Source organism: Misgurnus anguillicaudatus, chromosome 18, assembly GCF_027580225.2.
Source record: "Misgurnus anguillicaudatus chromosome 18, ASM2758022v2, whole genome shotgun sequence".
In the NCBI taxonomy this organism is placed as follows: domain Eukaryota; kingdom Metazoa; phylum Chordata; class Actinopteri; order Cypriniformes; family Cobitidae; genus Misgurnus; species Misgurnus anguillicaudatus.
In genome coordinates, this window is record NC_073354.2 from 38,458,460 (window position 1) to 38,484,048 (window position 25,589).

The window sequence follows — 25,589 nt, forward strand, 5'->3', positions numbered from 1 at the left end:
TTGCTCAGACCTGAATGTGCACAGCATGGAACGTGCATGATTCGAACTCTTCCTCGCACATGAGCTTGTAATACGGGCAGCTCTGACATTTCCTTGCACTAGAGAGGTTGTTAGCGCGCAGAGGGACGCGTAAACATTTTGAGTTAACTCGCATCATTTGCGCATGAAAATCCATCATTTGCTCATGAAAATCCCGTCATTTGCGTATGAAAATACGTCATTTGCGCGTGAAAATCCTGTCATTTGCGTGTGAAAATCTATCATTTGCGCATGAAAATATGTCATTTGCGAATGAAAGTCCCGTCATTTGCGTGTGAAAATTCGTCATTTGTGCGTGAAAATTCGTCATTTGCGCATAAAATTCGCGTCATTTGTGCGTGAAAATCCGTCATTTGTGCGCAAAAATTTGTCATTTGCGCATAGAAATCGCGTAATTTGTGTGTGAAAATCCCGTAATTTGGGTGTGAAAATCCCGTCATTTGTGCGTTAAAATCACGTCATTTGCGTGTAGGGAAGAGACGGTATAAAAATTTCATATCATGATTATAGTGACCGACATTATCACGGTTATCAATATTATCATGGTTTTGTTCAAATCAGATGGAATTGTTCAAAAAGAACACAGTGAAAACATTTGAAAATCACAATTTAATATTTCATGTCCTTGAAATTATTTCTGTGGTAAAAAATCTGTCTAATAAGTTTACCGTGAATGAATACAATATATTATCCCTTAAATGCCTTCTTGTGCAAAAAACTATGTTGCATGTGTGCGCCTGCATCAAACTGATTCTGGCTGGAGAGTATTTACCGCGAGTTTTCAAAATCACGGTAATCAATGATAATAATGATAATAAAATTTTAAACGATAATACTAACTGTCAGGAAATTTTATCGTGGTTAATCGTGAAAACGGTAATCGTCCCATCCCTATTTGCGTGTGAAAATCCCGTCATTTGTGTGTGAAAATCCCATCATTCACACGTGTGAATCCTGTCACACGTGACATTCCTGTCATTCGCGTGTAAAATTCAGATGCGATACTCCTGTTTCTATAAAAGTATGATCATGTGTCGTACAGCTCTGGGTGTCCACATACAGCGACAATGATTTTGTCCTTCATTGTTGTTTCATGTTTCTGCCTCCGCTCACTAAGGCCATAATCACATCACTACTACAGCAAGCTCATAATTAGTTAATGCGGCGCAAATCACGTGTTATGCGTGTCAAACGGGCAAAATGTTCAATAGAGACAGAGCGCAACGCGTCATAACCTTAAAAGTAAACCACGCCCACCAGGGGGAAACAATCCATCCGTCTCCATTGACTTTGTATTGCGAGAGGCCGCCTCCTCCTCATTTCTGGCTTATAACAAAAAACAGAATAATGCCTAAAAGCTGATCTGTGACAAGATGAACAACTAACAAGCCAAAAAAACTGAAATAAGTTTTTATTATTTGTTGACCCCAAAAAACGAGCGTTTAAAGACACAAAAGTGGAAACAAGCAACTTTTCATATTACTACTATTAGTAGAACTGCGCCCACTAAAGGGAAATGTAGTCGGTGATCCACTTTTTTCTCCTTAAAGGCTGGGTTTTACGGCTCGACAGCTTATAAAAACATATTTCTGTGTTCTTTGGCTTGTTAGCTGTACATCTTGTCACAGATCAGCTTTAAGGCACTATTCTGTTTTTTGTTTTAAGCCAGAAATGACAAGGAGGCAGCCTCTCGCAATACAAAGTCAATGGATACGGATGAATCGTTTTCCCCCCGGTGGGCGTGGTTTTCAAATTTGCATAACTGCGCTCTGTCTCTATTCGCGCGGTGTCATTTGCACGAATTGCGTTATTTGGGCCACCTCATTCGCGCAAATCTTTTTGCTCAGTTTATTTTAGTAAATCTGCTTCAGTAAGTGATGTCTGTATGTGTTTTCTCTTACAGGAGTGGCGATAAGCAGCTATGCAAAATACTGTTACCGTAAACTCCAGAAAGCGGCACTTACGGGTGCCAAGAAGGTTTGTTGGTTTCTTGTTTGTTTAATAGATTGTTCGTCTCTGAACGTTTGGCATCATATGCTGTGTTAAGCTGTAAAGTGGTGGGAGGTTCTAGTTGAGCCTGGTTTACATTTATTTAATTAACATTCAGTTTCCTGAATTGGCCGAGATGTCGCCATGACAACAGGCTGCATGTTTCTAATAGATTGATCATGCTGTGATGTACTGTACAGTATTGACAATTCTCATAGCAGATCACATCTGTGTGATGAGATAAAGGATTTATACTTCAGTGCGCTGTGCTTTGGTCTGAAAGACACTTGTACTGTATATGCATGCATGTGTAAAACTTTTAATAGTTCGATGGCAGTCGCCTGAGGGGAGTGCAGCGAGTGAAATGGGCAGTTAAAGGACACTGTGTGTAAGTGTGAATGTGTGCCAGACGCCCAGCAGGGTAATGCTTCAACATTGACTCTGATCCAAAAACCTAGCATGTTGCCTATTTAAACAGAATTGAATACATCAAAGATGTGTTCCACATGAAAAGCTAAAAAAAATACATTGCAGCATAATGTCACAGAGCAAGCAATCCCATAACGCATTGCTTTATAAACATAAGGTGAACCAAGCAAAACTAATTGCTTTCAGTGTTTAGTCTAATTTATAATTAAGTGAGGTTGCTATTAAGTGGCTGCCTATGTAGAGCGCTTCAGATCGGTCCACGTTTCATGTAGATCGTAAGTTTTGGAGGAAAGCCACATTTTCATTTAACACTCGCACACAAAGACGGTTTTGTCTGACCTTGTCAGGTTGCCAAATGTTAAAAAAGGATTATCCTCCTTCTGTGTGCATCTGTCTGAAGGGTTTGAACAAGCCGTCGTTGGAGGAGATCGCTCACGCCCGTAATGCCATCTTCAGGCCCTCCATGTTTGGTTCGTCTCTTGAGGAAGTGATGGCAATGCAGAAGGAGCGGTACCCTGACCATCAGTTACCATGGGTACAAACGCGTCTCTCAGAGGAAGTGCTCGGCTTGAACGGAGATCAGACTGAAGGAATCTTTAGGTCAGATGTGCTTCATAAACATGTTTCTTATATCCTATATGTAGGTAAGGTGTATATGTATATATGAAGTAAGGTATCTAAGCATTCAATGTAAATAACCTCATATTTCAGTCTAAAACAGCAGTTACAGATAAGCATGAGAATCTCTATCAGGGTCTCAGGGTTTGATTCAGTTTTGACCCTCGGGCTGATATCCCAGACCACCATTAAGCTTTTGTCCAGTGAGTTAAGATCCAAGACTAATGAGATGTGACTGTCATTGAAGCTAAAGTTCAGAGAACTTGCCAAGCTGAAAAAACTCAAGAGAGAAGTCCAGTAAACAACCACACATTATGAATATTTTCATGATTATAATGCACTTTTTATTTGGCCATCAAGTTTTAAAAAAGAACATGTCATTAAATTCACATTTAATGTAAATTATATTCACCAGTATTTAATGTGAATATATTCAGTGTTTTTTCATGTACAGTAAATATCAAAGTATTTAATGTAAAGCATATTTAGCTGTATGTTATGTACGGTAAATACCGCAGTATTTAATATAAAGCATATTCAGTGGTATTTAATGTAAAGCATATTCAGCGGTATTTTATATACAGTAAATACCACAGTGTTTAATATAAAGCATATTCAGCGGTATTTCATGTATGGTAAATACCACAGTATTTAATGTAAAGCATATTCAGTGGTATTTAATGTAAAGAATATTCAGCGGTATTTTATATACAGTAAATACCACAGTGTTTAATATAAAGCATATTTAGCGGTATTTCATGTATGGTAAATACCACAGTATTTAATGTAAAGCATATTCAGTGTTATTTAATGTAGCTAATATTCAGCAATATTTCATGTACATAAACTCACATTTAATGTAAAGTATATTCACCAGTATTTAATGTAAAGCATATTCCGTGATATTTCATGTACATTAAATACCACAGTATTTAATATAAAGCATATTCAGTGATATTTAATGTAAAGAGTATTCAGCGGTATTTCACATACAGTAAATACCACAGTATTTAATATAAAGCATATTCAGCTGTATTTTGTGTACAGTAAATAAATACCACAGTATTTAATATAAAGCATATTCAGTGGTATTTAATGTAAAACATATTCAGTGATATTTCATGTACATTAATTACCACAGTATTTAATGTAAAGCATATTCAGTGGTATTTAATATACAGCATATTTAGCGGTATTTCATGTACATTAAATACCACAGTATTTAATATAAAACATATTCAGCTGTATTTTGTGTACAGTAAATAAATACCACAGTGTTTAATGTAAAGCATATTCAGTGGTATTTAATGTAAAACATATTCAGCAATATGTATGGTAAATACCACAGAATTTAAAGTATATTTCACAGTATTTAACTTACACTAAATGTTTGTGTTTCTCAGGGTGCCAGGAGATATAGATGAAGTAAACGCACTGAAATTACAGGTTGACCAATGGAAAGTGCCGCCAGGACTTGAAGATCCACATATTCCAGGTGTGTATGGCCTTTAATAATGATGGAAAAGTAATCGTATCTGTGAACTGTGATAAAAAATACATATCTGCACTTCTCAATTCTTTTGTTTAGTGAAATGTGCTGTTAGCATCCCTTAAATAAATGACACGTTCAACAAACAAGCCATTTCATGACCATAAACCTGTACTATACTTCACATGATTAAATCATTGCATGTATGACATTGCCGTGTGACAGCTGTACTCATACGTAGAGTTACGTCAGATCTACTCGGTCTGCTTCAGTCTGCAGTGATTTGATTGGCTGTTTGTTGTCTGACTAAAGGCTTTTAAATGGTTAGTGGTGCATTATTGATACGGCTGCTCTTACGTAGCTGCTTTCAGAATGTAGTGGAAGAATTTGTGTGTTAATACAACAGGTACATTAGTCCTGTTTTTATACTGTAAAATACACATACACACCTGTATCCTGAGGCTTTCTGCAACGGCCCATTTCTCTGGGAATATAAATAGCTCTCTCTCTTCCCACATACACAGTGGGAGAAGCAACAGCTCCCACAAGCCTTTTACTGAAGCGAATATTTCAGCATCTTTTCATGTGTTTATGTACATAACAGTTAGAATATATGATTTCTGTTTCTAACTGCAAATCATCTACAGAATAGCTTTGGTTTTATCGATTGACCCAAATTCACAAAGTGTCTTCCATCAGAACGCTTTCTAGAAATCTGATTCCAGGTCAGAGCTTTATTATATTACCCACTAACACACTTGTGCTGCTCTGAATCTGTCATGAGACCATCTCAATATATCTGTGCTGAAAGCAACATTCATATAATCCTGCAGTCGTTCTCACAACACAAATTTAACAATGACCATTACATTACAAGTCACGATTCAACATTAACCAACAGAACTAACAAAAATGTCCTTAAATTAAAGGAACAGTTCACCCAAAAATGAAGCCAACCTACCTAAGTGTATATGACTTTCAGTCAAACACAGTGAGAGTTATATTGAATAATATCTTGGCTCTTTTCAGCTTTATAATGGCATTGGTTATTCCCCCATTTTTCAAACTCCAAAAATGCATCCATCCATCAAAAACGAATCCATACAGTTATAAAGCCAGATTTACTAACAGCTTGTGCCAGCACAAACCATTATTTTGGCGTTAAATAGTGACAGTGGATAATTAGCGCTAAAAGGTGTGGTCTAGTTCTTTTTACGACTGACCTTATTGCATATCCATTTCTAGGAGTTTCCCTTTCAGATGCAACATTTATGGGACTTTATCTGTTACTAATGTTTGCTCGTGTGATGATACTAGTATTTGTGCCATTATTTTACACCAAAAAAGCTTGTTTTAAAACATTTTGCACTTGAATGGCAGTTGTTGCTGATAGGAGGAGGCATCGCATATTTGGTATGCCAGAGAAACAAAAAATATAATTTGCCAAGCCATGTTATTTTTTATTTGCTGGAGGAAATAAAAGAGGAGTCACCAGGATAAGTCAGACAATACCAGGAGTTTAAAAACTTCTTGTAAACCTTCATTTTTTGTTTTCCGGTTCTTTTCAGTGAACTTTGGCTTTGTTAGCTGGGATTTTACACCACGCATTTTCAGCTGTGATGTCGGTGGTGCTGAACTCAAGCGCATCAGGCGTTAGTAGATCACCCCGCACCTCATCAGCTCTGCTTGTGACCCTGAATAAATTTGCGCTGCTCTTAGTTGATTGTGTTGGTCATTATGGAAATCAGCTGTTCCGCCTGTCTTATTATAATTGTGCCTTTTTAGTAAATAACCCGCAGATATTGCCACTCCCATTGGCGCTTTTTTGGAATTGTCCTCTCACGCTAATTAGCCCTGTTTAGTAAATCTGGCCCTAAATGTCTTTTGATGTGAAACGATTTTTTTTTAATGTAGGGTCAGAGGTCAACCTCAACTCTCTTGTGAACACGCATCCGACTGTAGTTCATAAAGTTTGAAATATAAATGTTTCCTATCATTTCACCTCGGAAGACATTCAATAACTGGATATACAACAGGATATTACATGGGAAAAAGAGAATTGATAGTTTTGCATAGGTGTGAATACTTGTAAGACAATTGTTAATGTATTTTTACTTGCCGTGTTACCACATGACAGATGAATCTAATATCGAGAAAATCTTTTCTGTCTGTGTATTTTGAGGACAATTCACAAATATGGTTATATTATTTGCATTTTTAATACCCTTTTAATATTACCCATATTTTGGGTTGTGACCCAGCAGTTCATTAGTTGACCCAGTGACCTACTAAACTAAAGACCTTCATATAGTAATGTGGCTATTATGAGTTTAAGAAATCACATCATCGTGAGAATCTCTTTGATTTAGACTTCTGAGTTTCATCAAAAGTTCAGTCCATTTGACACATTTATCCAGAATTTAAGAAGGATAAGTGGCATAAATACAGCACAGTTTGTTTTCTTTAGAAGCAAGTCAATGTAAACTCAAACTAATAAACCCACATCAGTTCAATATCTGTCATCTTAGATGAATTGAGCTCATTGTAATGCACGAAGAGTTTGTTTTCTCCTCAAAGGATTCATGTGATGATGATTTAGACAGAAGCCTCATTAAACTCTTTTGTAATGGATGTATATTGCATAAAACTAACCAGTCTGATTGAAAACTCGACAACATTTTAAAGCTTTACTTACAGTATTTTAGTTCAGTAAAAGTCACGTGAAGCTGAAGTGAAGTTGACAGAGAATGAGAAGTGAGGTTTCTGTTATTGTTGTGTCTGCTCTTCGACCAGCTGCTCATGCTGATATCATATAATAACCTCTTTAACCTTATCTTTCTCTCTCTCTCTCTCTCTTGCTGTCTCTCTCTCTCTTTCTCTGTGTGTCTGTGTGACTTTAGCGTCTCTGTTGAAGCTGTGGTACAGAGAGCTGGAGGAGCCTGTGATTCCTCATGAGTTTTATGAGCAGTGTGTCATGAACTATGATAATCCCTCAGCTGCTGTTAATGTTGTTCTCAGCCTCCCTCACATCAACAAACTGGTGCTCTGCTACCTCATCCGGTTCCTACAGGTCTGTCTGTTCACCTTTCTACCTGTCTGTCTGTTTGTCTGTTCACCTTTCTATCTGTCTGTCTGTTCACCTGTCTGTCTGTCTGTCTGTCTGTCTGTCTGTCTGTCTGTCTGCTCACCTTTTTATCTGTCTGTTCATCTGTCTGTCTGTTCACCTGTCTATCTGTCTGTTCACCTGTCTATCTGTCTGTTCACATGTCTATCTGTCTGTCTGTTTACCTGTCTATCTGTCTGTTCACCTGTCTGTCTGTTTGTCTGTTCACCTTTCTATCTGTCTGTCTGTTCACCTGTCTGTCTGTCTGTCTGTCTGTCTGTCTGTCTGTCTGTCTGCTCACCTTTTTATCTGTCTGTTCATCTGTCTGTCTGTTCACCTGTCTATCTGTCTGTTCACCTGTCTATCTGTCTGTTCACCTGTCTATCTGTCTGTTCACCTGTCTGTCTGTCTGTTCACCTGTCTGTCTGTCTGTCTGTCTGTCTGTCTGTTCACCTGTCTATCTGTCTGTTCACCTGTCTTTCTGCATGTCTGTTCACCTGTCTTTCTGCATGTCTGTTCACCTGTCTGTTTGTCTGTCTGTCTGTCTATCTGACTGTTCATCTGTCTGTATGTTCACCTCTCTATCTGTCTATTCACCTGTCTGTCTGTCTGTTCACCTGTCTGTTCACTTTTTTATCAGTCTGTCAATCTGTTCACCTGTCTGTCTGTCTGTCTGTCTACCTGTCTGTCTGTCTGCTCACCTTTTTATCTGTCTGTTCATCTGTCTGTCTGTTCACCTGTCTATCTGTCTGTTCACCTGTCTATCTGTCTGTTCACATGTCTATCTGTCTGTCTGTTTACCTGTCTATCTGTCTGTTCACCTGTCTGTCTGTTTGTCTGTTCACCTTTCTATCTGTCTGTCTGTTCACCTGTCTGTCTGTCTGTCTGTCTGTCTGTCTGTCTGTTCACCTTTTTTTCTGTCTGTTCATCTGTCTGTCTATTCACCTGTCTATCTGTCTGTTCACATGTCTATCTGTCTGTCTGTTTACCTGTCTGTCTGTCTGTTCACTGGTCTGTCTGTCTGTCTGTCTGTCTGTCTGTCTGTTCACCTGTCTATCTGTCTGTTCACCTGTCTTTCTGCATGTCTGTTCACCTGTCTTTCTGCATGTCTGTTCACCTGTCTGTTTGTCTGTCTGTCTGTCTATCTGACTGTTCATCTGTCTGTATGTTCACCTCTCTATCTGTCTATTCACCTGTCTGTCTGTCTGTTCACCTGTCTGTTCACTTTTTTATCAGTCTGTCAATCTGTTCACCTGTCTGTCTGTCTGTCTGTCTGTCTGTCTACCTGTCTGTCTGTCTGCTCACCTTTTTATCTGTCTGTTCATCTGTCTGTCTGTTCACCTGTCTATCTGTCTGTTCACCTGTCTATATGTCTGTTCACATGTCTATCTGTCTGTCTGTTTACCTGTCTATCTGTCTGTTCACCTGTCTGTCTGTTTGTCTGTTCACCTTTCTATCTGTCTGTCTGTTCACCTGTCTGTCTGTCTGTCTGTCTGTCTGTCTGTCTGTCTGTCTGTCTGTCTGCTCACCTTTTTATCTGTCTGTTCACCTGTCTGTCTGTCTGTCTGTTCACCTGTCTATCTGTTTGTTCACCCGTCTGCCTTTCTGTTCACCTGTCGGCCTGTCTGTTCACCTGTCTGTGTGTCTGTTCACCTGTCTGTCTGTCTGTCTGTCTGTCTGTTCAACTGTCTGTCTGTCTGTCTGTCTGTCTGTCTGTCTGCTCACCTTTTTATCTGTCTGTTCATCTGTCTGTCTGTTCACCTGTCTATCTGTCTGTTCACCTGTCTATCTGTCTGTTCACATGTCTATCTGTCTGTCTGTTTACCTGTCTATCTGTCTGTTCACCTGTCTGTCTGTCTGTCTGTTCACCTTTCTATCTGTCTGTCTGTTTACCTGTCTGTCTGTTCATCTTTATATCTGTCTGTCTGTTCACCTGTCTGTCTGTTCACCTTTCTACCTGTCTGTCTGTTTACCTGTCTGTCTGTTCATCTTTATATCTGTCTGTCTGTTCACCTGTCTGTCTGTCTGTCTGTCTGTCTGTCTGTCTGCTCACCTTTTTATCTGTCTGTTCATCTGTCTGTCTGTTCACCTGTCTATCTGTCTGTTCACCTGTCTATCTGTCTGTTCACATGTCTATCTGTCTGTCTGTTTACCTGTCTATCTGTCTGTTCACCTGTCTGTCTGTTTGTCTGTTCACCTTTCTATCTGTCTGTCTGTTCACCTGTCTGTCTGTCTGTCTGTCTGTCTGTCTGTCTGCTCACCTTTTTATCTGTCTGTTCATCTGTCTGTCTGTTCACCTGTCTATCTATCTGTCTGTTCACCTGTCGATCTGTCTGTTCTCCTGTCTATCATTTTGTTTGTTCACCTGTCTATCTGTCTGTTCACCGATCTGTCTGTTTGTCTGTTCACCTTTCTATCTGTCTGTCTGTTCACCTGTCTGTCTGTCTGTCTGTCTGTCTGTCTGTCTGTCTGTCTGTCTGCTCACCTTTTTATCTGTCTGTTCATCTGTCTGTCTGTTCACCTGTCTGTCTGTCTGTTCACCTGTCTGTCTGTCTGTCTGTCTGTCTGTTCACCTGTCTGTCTGTTCATTTGTCTATCTGTCTGTCTGTTCACCTGTCTGTCTGTTCACCTGTCTATCTGTCTGTTCACCTGTCTATCTGTCTGTTCACATGTCTATCTGTCTGTCTGTTTACCTGTCTATCTGTCTGTTCACCTGTCTGTCTGTCTGTCTGTCTGTCTGTCTGTTCACCTGTCTATCTGTCTGTTCACCTGTCTTTCTGCATGTCTGTTCACCTGTCTTTCTGCATGTCTGTTCACCTGTCTGTTTGTCTGTCTGTCTGTCTATCTGACTGTTCATCTGTCTGTATGTTCACCTCTCTATCTGTCTATTCACCTGTCTGTCTGTCTGTTCACCTGTCTGTTCACTTTTTTATCAGTCTGTCAATCTGTTCACCTGTCTGTCTGTCTGTCTGTCTGTCTGTCTGTCTACCTGTCTGTCTGTTCACCTTTTTATCAGTCTGTCTATCTGTTTACCTGTCTGTCTACCTGTCTGTCTGTGCACCTTTCTATCCGTCTGTATTTGTTCACCTGATTGTCTACCTGTTTGTCTGTTCACCTTTATATCTGTCTGTCTATCTTTTCACCTGTCTGTCTGTTCACATGTCTGTCTGTTTGTCTTTCCCCTGTCTATCTGTCTGTTCATCTTGCTATCAGTCTGTCTATCTGTTCACTTGTCTGTTTACCTGTCTATCTATTCACCTGTCTGTCTTTCTGTTCACGTGTCTGTCTACCTGTCTATCTATTCACCTGTCTGTCTATCTGTTCACTTATCTGTCTATCTCTTCACCTGTCTGTCTGTCTTTTCCCTTGTCTATCTGTCTATTCACCAGTCTAACTGTCTGTTCACATGTCTATCTATCTGTCTGTTCACCGGTCTGTCTGTCTGTTCACCTTTTTATCCGTCTGTTCGTCTGTCTGTCTGTCTGTCTGTTCACCTGTCTATCTGTCTGTTCACCTGTCTATCTGCATGTCTGTTCACCTGTCTGTTTGTCTGTCTGTCTGTCTATCTGACTGTTTATCAGTCTGTATGTTCACCTCTCTATCTGTCTGTCTGTCTGTTCACTTTTCTATCCATCTGTCTATCTGTTCACCTGTCTGTCTGTCTGTCTGTCTGTCTGTCTGTCTGTCTACCTGTCTGTCTGTGCACCTTTCTATCCGTCTGTATTTGTTCACCTGATTGTCTACCTGTTTGTCTGTTCACCTTTATATCTGTCTGTCTATCTTTTCACCTGTCTGTCTGTTCACATGTCTGTCTGTTTGTCTTTTCCCCTGTCTATCTGTCTGTTCATCTTGCTATCAGTCTGTCTATCTGTTCACTTGTCTGTTTACCTGTCTGTCTATTCGCCTGTCTGTCTTTCTGTTCACTTGTCTGTCTACCTGTCTGTCTATTCACCTGTCTGTCTTTCTGTTCACTTGTCTGTCTACCTGTCTATCTATTCACCTGTCTGTCTTTCTGTTCACTTGTCTGTTTACCTGTCTGTCTATTCACCTGTCTGTCTTTCTGTTCACTTGTCTGTCTACCTGTCTATCTATTCACCTGTCTGTCTTTCTGTTCACTTGTCTGTTTACCTGTCTGTCTATTCACCTGTCTGTCTTTCTGTTCACTTGTCTGTCTACCTGTCTATCTATTCACCTGTCTGTCTTTCTGTTCACTTGTCTGTTTACCTGTCTGTCTATTCACCTGTCTGTCTTTCTGTTCACTTGTCTGTCTACCTGTCTATCTATTCACCTGTCTGTCTATCTGTTCACTTATCTGTCTATCTGTTCACCTGTCTGTCTGTCTTTTCCCTTGTCTATCTGTCTATTCACCAGTCTAACTGTCTGTTCACATGTCTATCTATCTGTCTGTTCACCGGTCTGTCTGTCTGTTCACCTTTTTATCCGTCTGTTCGTCTGTCTTTCTGTCTGTCTGTTCACCTGTCTATCTGTCTGTTCACCTGTCTTTCTGCATGTCTGTTCACCTGTCTGTTTGTCTGTCTGTCTGTCTATCTGACTGTTTATCAGTCTGTATGTTCACCTCTCTATCTGTCTGTCTGTCTGTTCACTTTTCTATCCATCTGTCTATCTGTTCACCTGTCTGTCTGTCTGTCTGTCTGTCTGTCTGTCTGTCTACCTGTCTGTCTGTGCACCTTTCTATCCGTCTGTATTTGTTCACCTGATTGTCTACCTGTTTGTCTGTTCACCTTTATATCTGTCTGTCTATCTTTTCACCTGTCTGTCTGTTCACATGTCTGTCTGTTTGTCTTTTCCCCTGTCTATCTGTCTGTTCATCTTGCTATCAGTCTGTCTATCTGTTCACTTGTCTGTTTACCTGTCTGTCTATTCGCCTGTCTGTCTTTCTGTTCACTTGTCTGTCTACCTGTCTGTCTATTCACCTGTCTGTCTTTCTGTTCACTTGTCTGTCTACCTGTCTATCTATTCACCTGTCTGTCTTTCTGTTCACTTGTCTGTTTACCTGTCTGTCTATTCACCTGTCTGTCTTTCTGTTCACTTGTCTGTCTACCTGTCTATCTATTCACCTGTCTGTCTTTCTGTTCACTTGTCTGTTTACCTGTCTGTCTATTCACCTGTCTGTCTTTCTGTTCACTTGTCTGTCTACCTGTCTATCTATTCACCTGTCTGTCTATCTGTTCACTTATCTGTCTATCTGTTCACCTGTCTGTCTATCTGTTCACCTGTCTGTCTATCTGTTCACTTATCTGTCTATCTGTTCACCTGTCCGTCTGTCTTTTCCCTTGTCTATCTGTCTGTTCATCTCTCTGTCTACCTGTCTGTCTGTTCACCTTTCTATCTATCTGTTCATTTGTCTACCTATCTGTTCACCTGTTTTTCTGTCTCTCTGTCCGTTTGGTAAACTAGTTTAAAAGCAGACAATAGTAGAGATCATGGTGTTATGTCACCATCACATGCTAAAAATCCATCATCCAAACATACAGTATGCTGTTCTTTTCAGTCAGATCCTGGTTTGTTTGTTTGCCCAGTCTATCTTTACGTGAGCGATCTGTTTGTGTAGTTTGATCTGTCTGACAGCCATATTATTCTGTTTATCTTCCAGGTATTCGCTCAACCGGCCAGTGTTGTCCTGACTAAGATGGATGTCAGTAATCTGGCAATGGTAATGGCTCCTAACTGCCTTCGCTGTCTGTCCGATGACCCGCGCGTCATATTCGAGAACACTCGGAAAGAAATGAGCTTCATCCGTGTGCTAATCCAACACCTCGATACCAGTTTCATGGATGGGGTGCTATAGCCAAACACAACATTAATATTCACACCTAACCATTTGCACATCATTTTCAGATGAAAAGAATCGTTCACCTACACAACCTCGTCCAGCTCTTCTAGGTTACACAAACCTTTTCCTAAACACACATAATACACACGGCAAGAAATCTCTTTCAGTCAGTATTTATGTCTTGTTTTCTAGTAAAAACATCTAAGCTAAACCTTAACACACCATCAGTTTCAACATTTGTAAACAAATAAGAACAGTTTTCACTGAATATTTTTCAGTTTAAGTTTGTTTCTTAACCAGATCTTACTGTAAGCATAAACCTTATCTAGGGATGCACCCATACAAAATTTCTGTGCCGATATACGATTACTTAAAATGACATCTACCGACAGTGTACAAAATCCAGTTCTGTTGTCATTGTGTTTTTAAACAATTGGCCGATGATCTGCCGATACCGATTATAGACCGATATATCGGTGCATCCCAAACCTTAATGCATTTCTTTTCATTTTATGATTTTTTAAAATGATGAGATTGTTGCTTAAACCTTTTTCTTACTTTGATCACGTTTAGATGTTTTCACAGTACTGCAAAACAAAACATATGAACTGATTATAAAATATATTTCCCTTTCACAGACTTTTCCAAACACATGAAAACATTTCGCTGAACAAATCTTCAAACCTTGATGATTTTTGAATGTTTCTGTGTGGATAAACCATCTGTCCTTACATGCTAGTGATGCTCCTGCTTTGGTTTTTAGCGTGCATGTATGTACTGAATGTGTCTGTTAATGTTTTTTAACTTGACTGACTCGTAGGACTTTCTCTCTGATTTTATATGATTAATTTATTTGTTATTTATTTAAATAAGAGTTTGTAAGTACTGTACTGCCATTTGAAATAGAAAACATCGATCTTATCTCACCACTGTGTGTATGAGAGTGTGTGTGTGTTTACATTTATCACCTGTCACATTTACACCATATTGTTTTATACATTGGTTGTTTATGTCTCACTAAAATGGCACAAACAACACAAATTCACTCACGGTTAAACTACCTACATAAAAGGTGAAGTGTGTAGTTTATTTGTGCCTCATGTGCAGCATTTGAAGAAAACAGGGGAAATCATTTTCGATTTGAATATTTTCTGAAGACATGCTAAACTAACCCCGTGATGCTAGTTGGTTGTGGCTGGTTACCAGGATGTCACTGTTTTGTTGCTAAGGTGTTTTACATGGTTGCTAGGAGGTTGGTCATGGTTGCAATGGTTTTGTTATTCTGATTGATTGACAGATTATCCACATGTTAACCTGTTTGTCCACTCAAATAAATAGCAATGTTTATTCTCAAATCAACTAGCAGATGGCTTACTGGTGTAGTCAAGGATATTTTAAAAATTATACACTTCACCTTTAAATTCTCACATACATTTTCATCACAACATAAAAGCATGCAAACACACACATATAAAGATTTGGTTTGGTGCTTGTATTTATTCACACTGCCAAACAATTATTGCCATTTGTGGCCAATCCTGCCTTCAGGAGGAGATTTACAGAGAAACAGATGAGATGAAGAAGAGATAAGAGTGAGAACAACAACAACAATAGAGAGACTATAGGGTTCATGAAGAACATGTACAGGTCATATGTATTTCTTCATATTCATTACTGTAATGGTGCCATAATGTCATGCATCTGGTGTGGATGTATAAATATACTTTTTAAATAGCTTCACACATTAAAATAATAAAAATGTTTCAATTCTTATCATGACTTACAGTGTTACCTTTTTAAATAACATTATGACTCTAAAAATAGTTTACATTTTCATTTCGTTTGTGTGAAATATGATCTGGACATGTTCTTCATAAGATATCGCAATGTTTGGCTTCACGTCAGTACACACACGTGTATCACGGCCATTAATTCACATCTTCATGTGTACAGAACAACGTGTAAAAAATGACAAAATAAAGAAGCTAAAAGAAATGAAAAATAACAAAATAGTTACTACAGAATTTAAATGCAGGAGAGTTTAATATTCACACATTTAGGTTTGGATCACAAAACTCATCCATTAGCATAAATGTAGATTTTGAAAAATTAGAAAAAATAAAAGCAGATGATAAAGAAGTGAAATATAATTGTAAGTAAAATGGAAAAAGTTACAAATATGTGATGTTCGTGAACAAACCACTGTGACCAACGTCCCGAACCAGCACTCGCACACAAACACAAAACACCAATGACAGCTGAAGCAACACAAAAAGGATTATGGGTAAATGTGATGTATGCAGGAAAGACTTTCTCATGACGTGTTTGTCACAGGTTTGCTCTCATGGTTTTACTGTAATTATGAAGTCATGTTAATAAAACCCTCTCCATCTTTTTGTTCTGAGCTCAAAGGTTACATTACAATCATACTGAACATTGTTTATTAAACAGTTCAAAGGATTCATTCACTTTTGTGTTGTGTTTTATTAATGCTTTCTTGACACATACACACATTCAGTGTATTTTCTTGTCCATAATAATAATAATCCTGAAGAAAACATTTCAAAGTCATATAGATTGATGTCTAATATTAAAATTTAGTTTAGAAAAAAAAGTGTGATTTGTACAAAAAAATCATCTTAAAGAATGCTTGGGAAAACTCTTAGTTTAAGTTTTATTGACAAGAAAATTTTGGTAACACTTTACAGTAAGGTTATATTTGTTAACATTAGTTAATGCATTAGTTAACATGAACTAACAATGAATAATACATCTACAGCATTTCTAAATGTAAAGCTGTTTTGAAACAATTTAAAAAAAGCTATTAATAAAATTGAATTGAATTAATCTTTATTCATGTTCATTTTAGCATTTACTAATTTATTATTAAAATCAATTGTTAACATTAGTTAATGCACCATGAACTACATAATATGAATAACAAGAATTAAAAAAAACTAAAAAAAAAAACTATATTGTTCATGTTAGTTAATGCATCTACTAATGTTTACTAATACAATTATTAACATTTATTTTTATTATAAATTTCTCCACCCCCAGAAGTCATTGTTTCAATTAATTACATAACAATAAATTAGATATTTACCTACAAAGAGTCGAATATGTATTTAATACAGGTCATACATTTAATATTATCAGCACAATATGAAAAATACAAATTTATGGCTCAAAATAAAGAGTCAATAGATATTTAATTTTTTAAAGATGTTATATTTGAGATAGTTAATATTAAAATAGCTGCATTTAATATTTATATCATATTGAAATTACAGTATAATAAAGTAAATCATGTATAACAAGAAATCTGGTTCGCAATTAAATAGGTTACATACAATATTGTAATTTCGATATAAATGGTACTCATATATTTACATATATTCGTATTTGGATGCATATCACTTGATCGGTTATTGATCTGTTAAACACTACAACATCATGGACTTCAATGACAGATACAGAATGAGTTATAAGAGCATTGTGATAACAGCGTGAAGGTCACTGGTTTGATCCCCATAGAAAACACACACACACACACACCATTAAATATTTACATTAAAACGCACTGTATAAAATCATCTGCCAAATAAATGTAAGTTATGTTCTGTAGTGAAGAGCTGCCTGCGGTGTGAACGCTCCGCTCCAGCAGGGGGCGTGTCTGATCAGACTCCGCTGCAATGCCACACACTGACGTCACAGCGACAAATCCGGAAGTGCTATTGAGATACCGGGTGAGCAGGTAATCCAGCGTTTTCATCAAATATTAACTTATTTTACTCTGTTAACATTTCTCATGTGATGCTACAGTTCGCCTGCTGTAAACACTATTATGAGTGCTGCTGTTCTCGTAAGATTGTGTTTTAAAAAATCGAGTTTAAAAGAGTTCATAAAGTTTATGTTAAACTTCACATGTAAGCGCCGTATGGGTTAATGGAGGTCTCATTTTTTCATTCATTCAAATAATCATATATGCATGCATGAAGGTTTTGTTATAGTGTATAATTCTGCGCAAAAGAGGATTCACTGAAATGTTTTTATATCATTTATTTCAATGTGACAAAAAATATTATTATATAGAATGACAAACATTATTTACTTTTAATTGTAATAATCAAGTGAAGTTTGTGAGTTTTACATCAGAGCCACAGAGATCAGATCTCATCTGATCTACATCCTGTCAGAAGGTGTATGTTTCGTTTGTTTTTGTCTGTATTGTAGACTTCAGCTCAGGTTGACACCTACAGTAACCAGTGCCGTGTGAGGTTGGTGGGTGTGTCACTGGTTTAACCTGATTTGCTGTGGTTTAACTTGCAGTACTTCACTGCTATAGTGAGAAGCAATATTAGATTACTTGCTAAAGTCTTGTACACAGTAGTTAGTTGGTACTATGGTATAGTGACTGATGGTAATATCACATGCTAAAAGGTTTTATCATTGTATTGTGCATGGGTTTAAACCTTGATCTTTTGCACTGCTAATGCAATGCTGTACCACTGAGCTATACAGGAGCAATATTGTGCAAAAGTCTAGGCACATTAGATGATTCACCAACATTTCTCTTTCTCTCTGTCAGATGGACGGACAGGTTGGGGCAATGCGTGTGTTGGTGACGGGTGGCAGCGGGTTGGTCGGACGAGCGATAGAGCGGGTGGTAAAGGAAGAGGGGGGAAGAAGAGAAGGAGAGGAGTGGATATTCCTGTCATCTAAAGATGCAAATCTCATGTAAGATTTTCACTAACAAACACTTCAACACCCTCAATTCACACACATCATCATAATATTATTGGCTGTTTATTAATACCTTATTAAAGCACATACTGCAAAACCTTATTCTACATTAATTACCTTAATTAACCTTATTCTTAATTCTACCCAATTCCTACCAATACTTATACTTAACAACTACTTTACTAAGTGTTTATAAGCAGTAATTAGGACTATATTGAGGCAAAAGTAGTTAATAGTGAGAATTATTTGGGCCTTAAAACGTGTAACCAGAATAATTTATGTACTTCTATTTGATTTTTTAAACCTATTTTTGTATTGTTTACTAAATAGGATTTAGAAAGTAATAAATAATTAAATACTTTTAGGAGACTAATCCAAAGATATAATTAGTAACTAGTAATTACTTTTTTTGAGTAACTTACCCAACACTGATTATAATCTGTTTCAGTGATAATCTGCACTTTATTTACAATGGCTTTATATATTAATTGATAAAATTGATAGTTAATGAAATGAGAAATTCTGACTTTTTCTACAAATAGTGCTGAATCAAAATCAAATTTTTATCATACCTTTTTTTTGTTTTTTTCCATGTTTAAGTTAGATTTTGAAGCTCAGATATGTCTCAGGATAAGTCCGTGTTATTAATATGTTGTGATTGTTCAGGAGCGCTGAAGAGACGAGAGCACTCTTTCAGAAACATCGACCAACGCATGTCATTCATTTGGCCGCTATGGTGGGCGGTCTCTTCAGAAACATGAGACAGAACCTGGACTTCTGGGTAACATTACCCAAAAAAAAAACACAGAGCATTGCAATTGAACTGCACTTTAACTTAACCTGTTTTCGTTGTTTTTTTTTTTTTAGAGAAATAATGTTTATATAAATGACAACGTGCTCCAGGCGTCTCATGAGGTTGGGGTGGTGAAGGTTGTTTCCTGTCTGTCCACATGTATCTTCCCTGATAAAACATCATATCCCATCGATGAGACCATGGTAAACGTATCACACACGATATAAGTTTAACTTTTTCATGATAATATGCGAAATAAATTAAAGGCACAGTATGTAGGATTCTTGCATTAAAAATACAAAATTACACATTGTGCATTAACTTGTTTTCTAAATGACAAAGAAATTAAATCTGCAAATATTTCTCTGTCTCAGATCCACAATGGTCCTCCTCACGAGTCTAACTTTGGTTATGCGTACGCCAAACGCATGATTGATGTCCATAACAGGTCTGATTTCTCTGAGTTTTTTACATCGTGTTATTATTTGCCTGCTTTATTAAATGCTTAATTATTTAGGGAATTATTTTTTGCATTATATTAATAAGAGCAAGATGTTTTAGATAAAGCAACAACTCTTAATAGGCATTTTTAATCAACTATAATTTATTATTTATAGTGTAAAATGTCATTTCCTTAGGAGAATCATTATCTGCTTTGTCATCATTGTTTTTTGTATATTTATTGGATATTATTAAAAATATAACAAATGAACGTGTGTGTCTGTTAACAGGGCTTGTTTTCAGCAGTATGGGCGACGGTACACAGCTGTGATCCCGACCAACGTGTTCGGACCCCATGACAACTTTAATATCGAGGACGGCCATGTGCTTCCAGGACTGATTCATAAGGCATACCTGGCAAAGAGTAGGACATGCTCATTAAAGGTGAATAAGAAACACATTTCGAGTCCCATCTGATCATGTCTGTCACTCATCCGTTGTGTAGAGGAAGGGAAAGCGCTGCAGGTTTGGGGGTCCGGTCGTCCTCTTCGACAGTTCATCTATTCTCTGGATCTGGCTCGTCTGTTTCTCTGGGTTCTGAGGGAATATGATGAGGTGGATCCCATCATACTGTCAGGTATATGATTTAAGAAACACAACTCACTTCGTCTAGCTTACAGGACGGATGTCATCTCACTCATCTTCTGTCTCTGTGTTCCTCTAGTGGGAGAAGAAGACGAGGTGTCCATCAAAGATGCTGCAGATGCTGTGGTTGAAGCGCTGGAGTTCAAACATGGTGTCATTGTATCCTTTCACACAGCGGACTGAAAATGACTGTTTAACTGGTGAAATGTGTGAAGTGAACTACAGTAATATTTAAACCTTGACTTCATACTCTCAGTATGACACCAGTAAAGCAGATGGCCAGTTTAAGAAAACCGCCAGCAACGCCAAGCTGCGCAAATACTTGCCGGACTTCAAATTCACACCATTCAAAACAGGTGAGCACACAGATCACATTTTTACAGTTTTCAGTCTTTACATTTTAAAGGTATATGTGTGATCCTCGGAATCAAACCCATGACCTTGACTCAAACTATTTGTGTAAATAATATCATTAACATCTGTTATGCTGGCAAAACAAGATCATTTTTAAAATGACAGTGTGTTCCTGTGGCTCAGTAGATAAATAGTTGTATTAATAATGCAAAGGTTATGTGTTTGATTCTTATGGAACAAATATGCATAAATGTGAGCTTAAACGTCCACTGTGAAGATGTTTAGCGGCATCTAGTGGTGAGCTTGTGAACTGCAACCAATGGTTTAAGCCAAAGATATACTAGGGTCGTTCGCATACATGTGCCGTACATTATACACAATGCATTTCTGTCAAGAGATCCTTTCTAAAAGTTACACAATGCACCTTTAATGTGCAAATGTAAGTCACTTTGAATAAAAGCATCTGCCCAAGGCATACATGTAAATGTAATGTAAATGACTTTTCTTTTTTCCAGCTATCAAGGAGACGTGTGATTGGTTTGTGGCCAATTATGACATCGCCAGGAAATGAAGATCTCATTGGCTGCTTTATTGCTACAATAATAAGCATATCACTGCTGAAAATGAGCAACAACTATGGTTGCTTACAGACTGATAAGAAAAATGCATTAATACAATTACAAGTCCTATATGGTGTCTGAACTCTTCTTATGATTATTTAAATTAAATTCCTGCTTTTTCTTGTGGTTGGTACTGAATGATGTCCTATTTTTAATGTTAATCAGGGTTTTTTCTCTGTTTCTGGTGGTTTGTATATTTAAGAATTATTTAAAATAATAATGTCAAACGTGTGTATCTATATACTGTAATGTGCTTTCATTCGAAGGCTGATGGTGTTCTTGTGTTTTTAATGACCACACAAGATTTATAATAAATGTTCACATTCTTTAAAATGTTTATATTTTACACAATGTTTAATCATAGATATGCAAAATACTGCATTATACTACTACCTTTTTTTTATATGCATTTTAATGGAACCACGTTTAATGCATGTTTAATTATAGACTAAGCAGATGCAAGTTTATGTCAACGTAACATGAAAAGAATATCAAATCTTTTTTATCTTACAAATCAAAGGTATATAAAATGACACAGCTCATGAAGCTGATAAACATCATTAGTTTATTAAGAAAGGGGTGGCAGAGAGAGTTTATTCAGGGTTTGTACAGAAACAACGAGAGATCTAGACGCGCGAGCACGTTACGCCGCTGCTACAGTATGTGCAGTGTTGTTGGTGGTGTTTTTTGTTTTGTTTTTCGTTTTAATGACTTAATAATGTATTTTTTCACATTTACAGCAGATGCGGAAACCCCGCGGTTCACATTTTGGTACGGTAATATTTTATCATGAAAGTTTTCGAAGAAAGTTGCTTAATCACCTACACAAATTCGTTTCGTATCCCTATAGTTATTATGACGTCAAAGTACCGCGAGAGCGCGTAGAAATTTTACTTCTCCGAAGTATTTCTCGCAGTACTTTGACGTCATCCAACTACCAGTTCTTGCGGCGCTGCAGTCGAACACGCCCAGTATCTACAATGTATAAATCAATAACAGCCCTGAAACATTTATTTTATTTTTAAACGTGCTTTTTCGCGAGGATATAGCGACGATACGAGACACAGCTGTGAAAACTATATTGGAATTAAGATACTGAAATAAAGAAAACTGTAGGAATTCATGCAAATTCTTATTCATTTCATTTTGGATTCAGTTCAAATGAACCACAGTGATTCTGTCAATATGGTGTATATTTTTGTAAATGTATTGTGTTCATCTGTAAACATGTTTTAGTCATTGATCCAGTCCAGTAGGTGTCAGTATCGCTGCTGTAGTTTCATATGTCAACGAAGAAGAAAATATAGACCATATGGACACGAGTTTCCTATTTAATAAACATTAAAGTTGCAGAGAGACCTGATTCAAACTGGTAGATTAATAATGAATCTATCACTACAAACCAATAAAGACGTAAGAGGATGTTTTAATGAAATGATAAACAGTATGATGTGCGGAGGATCTGTATTTATGTCTTCATGTTTCGTTTAGGTTCAGGATCTGAATGATTTAATATCTCAGTTGAAGATTGGATTCATTGGTGCTGGAAACATGGCGTATGGGATAGCACAGGGCATCATCACATCAGGTACAGACATTTATATTTAAAACAATAAGCATTGCAAAATCGCAACAACTAAAATTTAAGATTTCGTTTTCTAACAAAGTCTATATAATCATCCAGTATGAAATGTACACAGAACCGGAAGACATTACTTATTTAACCATTTTTATTCTTTACTATGCCATATACTAATGTCAGGATTTTCAATTAAAGAGTCTAGATTGACATTTATTGTTGCCCATGTGTTTGTGTCTTCTTGTACTAGGGAAAGTTTCACCTACTAATATGATTGTTAGTGCTCCATCCATGAACAATCTTCCTCGATTTCAGGTGTGGTTTTGTTTACCGTGTGTGTGTGTACAATTCACATTAAATAGTACTAAAATATCTCATAAAACTATCATTAAATGTCATGGTCAGGTCATATTTCACATATTTAAAGTTTTATAACAATTAAATACATTTTCCCCACATTTTCAGAAGCTTAAATGTAATGCAAACAAATCTGATGTGCATTGGCAGATTTGTGTTAACATCCGATGTGTTTTGACAGGAGAGAGGTGTTTCCATAACTCAAAGCAATGAAGAGGTTGTACAGAAGTCCAGCGTGGTTTTCCTTGCCGTCAAACCTCACCTCATCCCAAAGGTCCTGAATGAAATCTCACACGGTGTCACTCAGCAACACATCATCGTTTCCATGGCAGCCGGAGTCACTATAGCAACACTTGAGGATGTGAGGATTTATCGATACGTGATTATATAATGATCCAGGTTCAGTTTTTACTCCGTTAACAGCATATGTGGCATTACATTAATTATAATGTCATAGCTCTGTGAGTTGTGCATGGGCAAACAGCACGCTATTGTCTAAAGAAAATGTACAAATGTTTTGTCAGCTGTTGCCCGCTGAAACCCACGTGATTCGTATAATGCCAAACTTACCCTGTGTGCTCATGGAAGGAGCACTGATCCTCACTTCTGGCTCATGCGCTGGAGAGAAGGAGGAGACTTTACTGAAGAACCTCCTCAGTCCGTGTGGATTGGTGGAGGCGGGGCCTGAGCACTGGATCGACGCCCACACAGGCTTGAGTGGCAGCGGTGTTGCATTTGTGAGCATGGTCTTATCTTTATTAAAGACTTTTAAACAGCACCCAAAAGTATTTCAATAGAGTGCTTGCAGTGTATTGGAATATTATGTATATAAGCTCATAAATCACATAAAATTAAAAAAGTGAAGTGAGAATTGTTTTTATTTCTCTGCTGTGTCTCACAGGTGTATGTGTTTGCCGAAGCCCTGGCAGAAGGGGCTGTTAAAATGGGAATGCCAAGCGTGTTGGCTCAACGTATTGCAGCACAGACAATACTGGTGGGTTTGTCATCACATGTGCATTTTTGTTTCAAAACACTTATAGCTCATTAAAACTCTACTGATAGGGAGCTGGTTTGTTACTGCGTGATACTGGGAAACTGCCAGCCCAGCTGAAAGCTGAAGTTTGCACGCCCGGAGGAACCACAATACACGGCCTGCACGAGCTGGAGAAGGGAGGCATCCGAGCGGCTGTCATGGGAGCCGTGGAGGCGGCTACTGAAAGAGCCAGAGAACTCGGAAAAAAATAGATTTGAAGGTTATCGAGAAATGTAAATGTTTAACTTTTACCATTACATCATAATTCAGATTATAAGAGGAAAGATTTATTCACAACCTCTTACAAATGCTGTACAGTAATTGTATTTTGTGAGTCTTAATGTGTGTTCTTGACATAAATCATCAAAGCCTTGATATCAACTTAAAACTTTAAAGATTTTTTTGTAATACATACACATGGAATTGTCCAGGAACGTGAAGCAGTGTAATTTGTTCCAATTACACAGAATTAAGTATTATGGTGCAAACAACATAAAATTTGATGTATACATGGGTACATCCAGGTCTTAGAAGGTTTAACGTAGCAATTATCATTTCAGATTAAATTAATTTGTTGTTTTGTGTGATGGATTTATTTGTTATCCAGGGAACAAGATTCACATTCATTCACATAAATGTAATGTAATGTCGGTGAAGGAATAGCTCAGTTTTCAGAGTTTTGTCTTTCCCCGAGTCACCTTTGGCTGCTCACAGAGAGCCTAAAAATGATTTACTGTAAATCTGGTTCAAAACAACGTGATGTGAAAAGGGCTATACAAATAAAAAAAGTTAAGCAAGAATATGGTATGTTAATACTTTGTACACCTATCAAGCAGTTTTTGAGGTTTAATTAAACTTGAAGATAAATTTAAAAGGTATATCTTTTATAGTTTCAATAGGACATGAAAAAAATATTGTCCAGAGGACATCAATGGCTCATTTATTAATAAAGTTTTGTATTTGAAGTTTTGTAATGTATTTTAAAAAGAGAATTTTGAAATAACTATTACATAATTATTAAAGTTTATTTCAATGGCACTTTATACTGTTAAAGTACAATTTTGCTCGTACTTGCTGTACGATTGGCCTACAGTAAATACATATTGATACAGGCAGTAATATATATAAAAACAGCATGATTTGTTTATGCCCATCATGGCAATATATTGTAAGATAACATAAAATAAAACCAAAATATTTAACAATGAACATTTGAAGAGGTATTAGACACATAGATTACCAGATAAGAAAGTAAAAGAAATTGAGTAGCCTATTGTAAAATTTGAAATTATTCATAAAATGTGACATATTTGGTTTAGAAATGGCCCAATTTGTATTGTATATATGGTACTTTCTTAATACAATAAATAACTTTATAATATATTGTTCATTACTTTCCAAACGATCTCTCAACGAACACAAATTTCTACCACACTACCCAATTTTCTACTAATTTAAATTTATTTCCAAAAAAGTCTTGAGTAGATACAATGATAAAACAGATGCAAAATCGTTTCTTTTTCCTGTACACTAAATTCACAAGAATATGAAATATTTCAT

General features: G+C 37.2%; 3 protein-coding genes across 8 annotated transcripts in view; all 3 read left to right on the forward strand.

Annotated features, from left to right (window-relative positions):
- The window catches only part of arhgap39 (Rho GTPase activating protein 39), a 59,165-nt gene extending 43,236 nt beyond the window's left edge, over window positions 1–15,929 (forward strand). For both annotated transcript variants that reach the window (XM_055185645.2, XM_073856458.1), the window contains exons 6-10: window positions 1,943–2,016; window positions 2,858–3,057; window positions 4,479–4,570; window positions 7,465–7,634; window positions 13,282–15,929. In XM_055185645.2, the coding sequence (XP_055041620.2) occupies window positions 1,943–2,016; window positions 2,858–3,057; window positions 4,479–4,570; window positions 7,465–7,634; window positions 13,282–13,476 (731 nt within the window). In that variant the 3' untranslated portion in view covers window positions 13,477–15,929. The remainder of the gene's footprint in view (window positions 1–1,942; window positions 2,017–2,857; window positions 3,058–4,478; window positions 4,571–7,464; window positions 7,635–13,281) is intronic.
- A 1,178-nt stretch (window positions 15,930–17,107) lies between these two features.
- LOC129429753 (GDP-L-fucose synthase) lies at window positions 17,108–21,393 on the forward strand. 4 transcript variants are annotated; one of them, XM_055186649.2, is made up of 10 exons: window positions 17,108–17,218; window positions 18,053–18,201; window positions 18,874–18,988; window positions 19,075–19,203; window positions 19,375–19,448; window positions 19,732–19,865; window positions 19,947–20,078; window positions 20,166–20,245; window positions 20,343–20,442; window positions 20,956–21,393. In XM_055186649.2, exons 2-10 carry the CDS (start codon window positions 18,053–18,055, stop codon window positions 21,009–21,011), a joined length of 969 nt encoding a protein of 322 aa, XP_055042624.1. In that variant the 5' UTR covers window positions 17,108–17,218; the 3' UTR covers window positions 21,012–21,393. The 4 variants fall into 4 exon arrangements, with proteins under 4 accessions (XP_055042624.1, XP_055042621.1, XP_055042622.1 ...); XM_055186646.2 differs by having other exon boundaries at window positions 17,142–17,210; XM_055186647.2 differs by having other exon boundaries at window positions 17,209–17,326.
- A 925-nt stretch (window positions 21,394–22,318) lies between these two features.
- On the forward strand, window positions 22,319–24,417 carry pycr3 (pyrroline-5-carboxylate reductase 3). 2 transcript variants are annotated; one of them, XM_055186650.2, is made up of 7 exons: window positions 22,319–22,473; window positions 22,558–22,648; window positions 22,890–22,954; window positions 23,178–23,357; window positions 23,521–23,733; window positions 23,898–23,990; window positions 24,059–24,417. In XM_055186650.2, exons 1-7 carry the CDS (start codon window positions 22,444–22,446, stop codon window positions 24,239–24,241), a joined length of 855 nt encoding a protein of 284 aa, XP_055042625.2. In that variant the 5' UTR covers window positions 22,319–22,443; the 3' UTR covers window positions 24,242–24,417. The 2 variants fall into 2 exon arrangements, with proteins under 2 accessions (XP_055042625.2, XP_073712563.1); XM_073856462.1 differs by having other exon boundaries at window positions 22,326–22,473; window positions 22,552–22,648.
- The last annotated feature ends 1,172 nt before the right edge of the window (window positions 24,418–25,589 follow it).

What these genes read in the sequence shown, in the direction of transcription:
- LOC129429753 (XM_055186646.2), top strand. Translation starts at nt 17,157, where the DNA reads ATGCCACACACTGACGTCACAGCGACAAATCCGGAAGTGCTATTGAGA. An exon ending in GACAGAACCTGGACTTCTGG is followed by an intron (nt 18,989 to 19,074) that starts GTAACATTACCC and finishes TTTTTTTTTTAG; the next exon opens with AGAAATAATGTTTATATAAA. An exon ending in AGTTCAAACATGGTGTCATT is followed by an intron (nt 20,246 to 20,342) that starts GTATCCTTTCAC and finishes TCATACTCTCAG; the next exon opens with TATGACACCAGTAAAGCAGA.
- pycr3 (XM_073856462.1), top strand. Translation starts at nt 22,444, where the DNA reads ATGAATCTATCACTACAAACCAATAAAGAC. An exon ending in CACTACAAACCAATAAAGAC is followed by an intron (nt 22,474 to 22,551) that starts GTAAGAGGATGT and finishes TGTTTCGTTTAG; the next exon opens with GTTCAGGATCTGAATGATTT. An exon ending in TTGCAGCACAGACAATACTG is followed by an intron (nt 23,991 to 24,058) that starts GTGGGTTTGTCA and finishes CTCTACTGATAG; the next exon opens with GGAGCTGGTTTGTTACTGCG.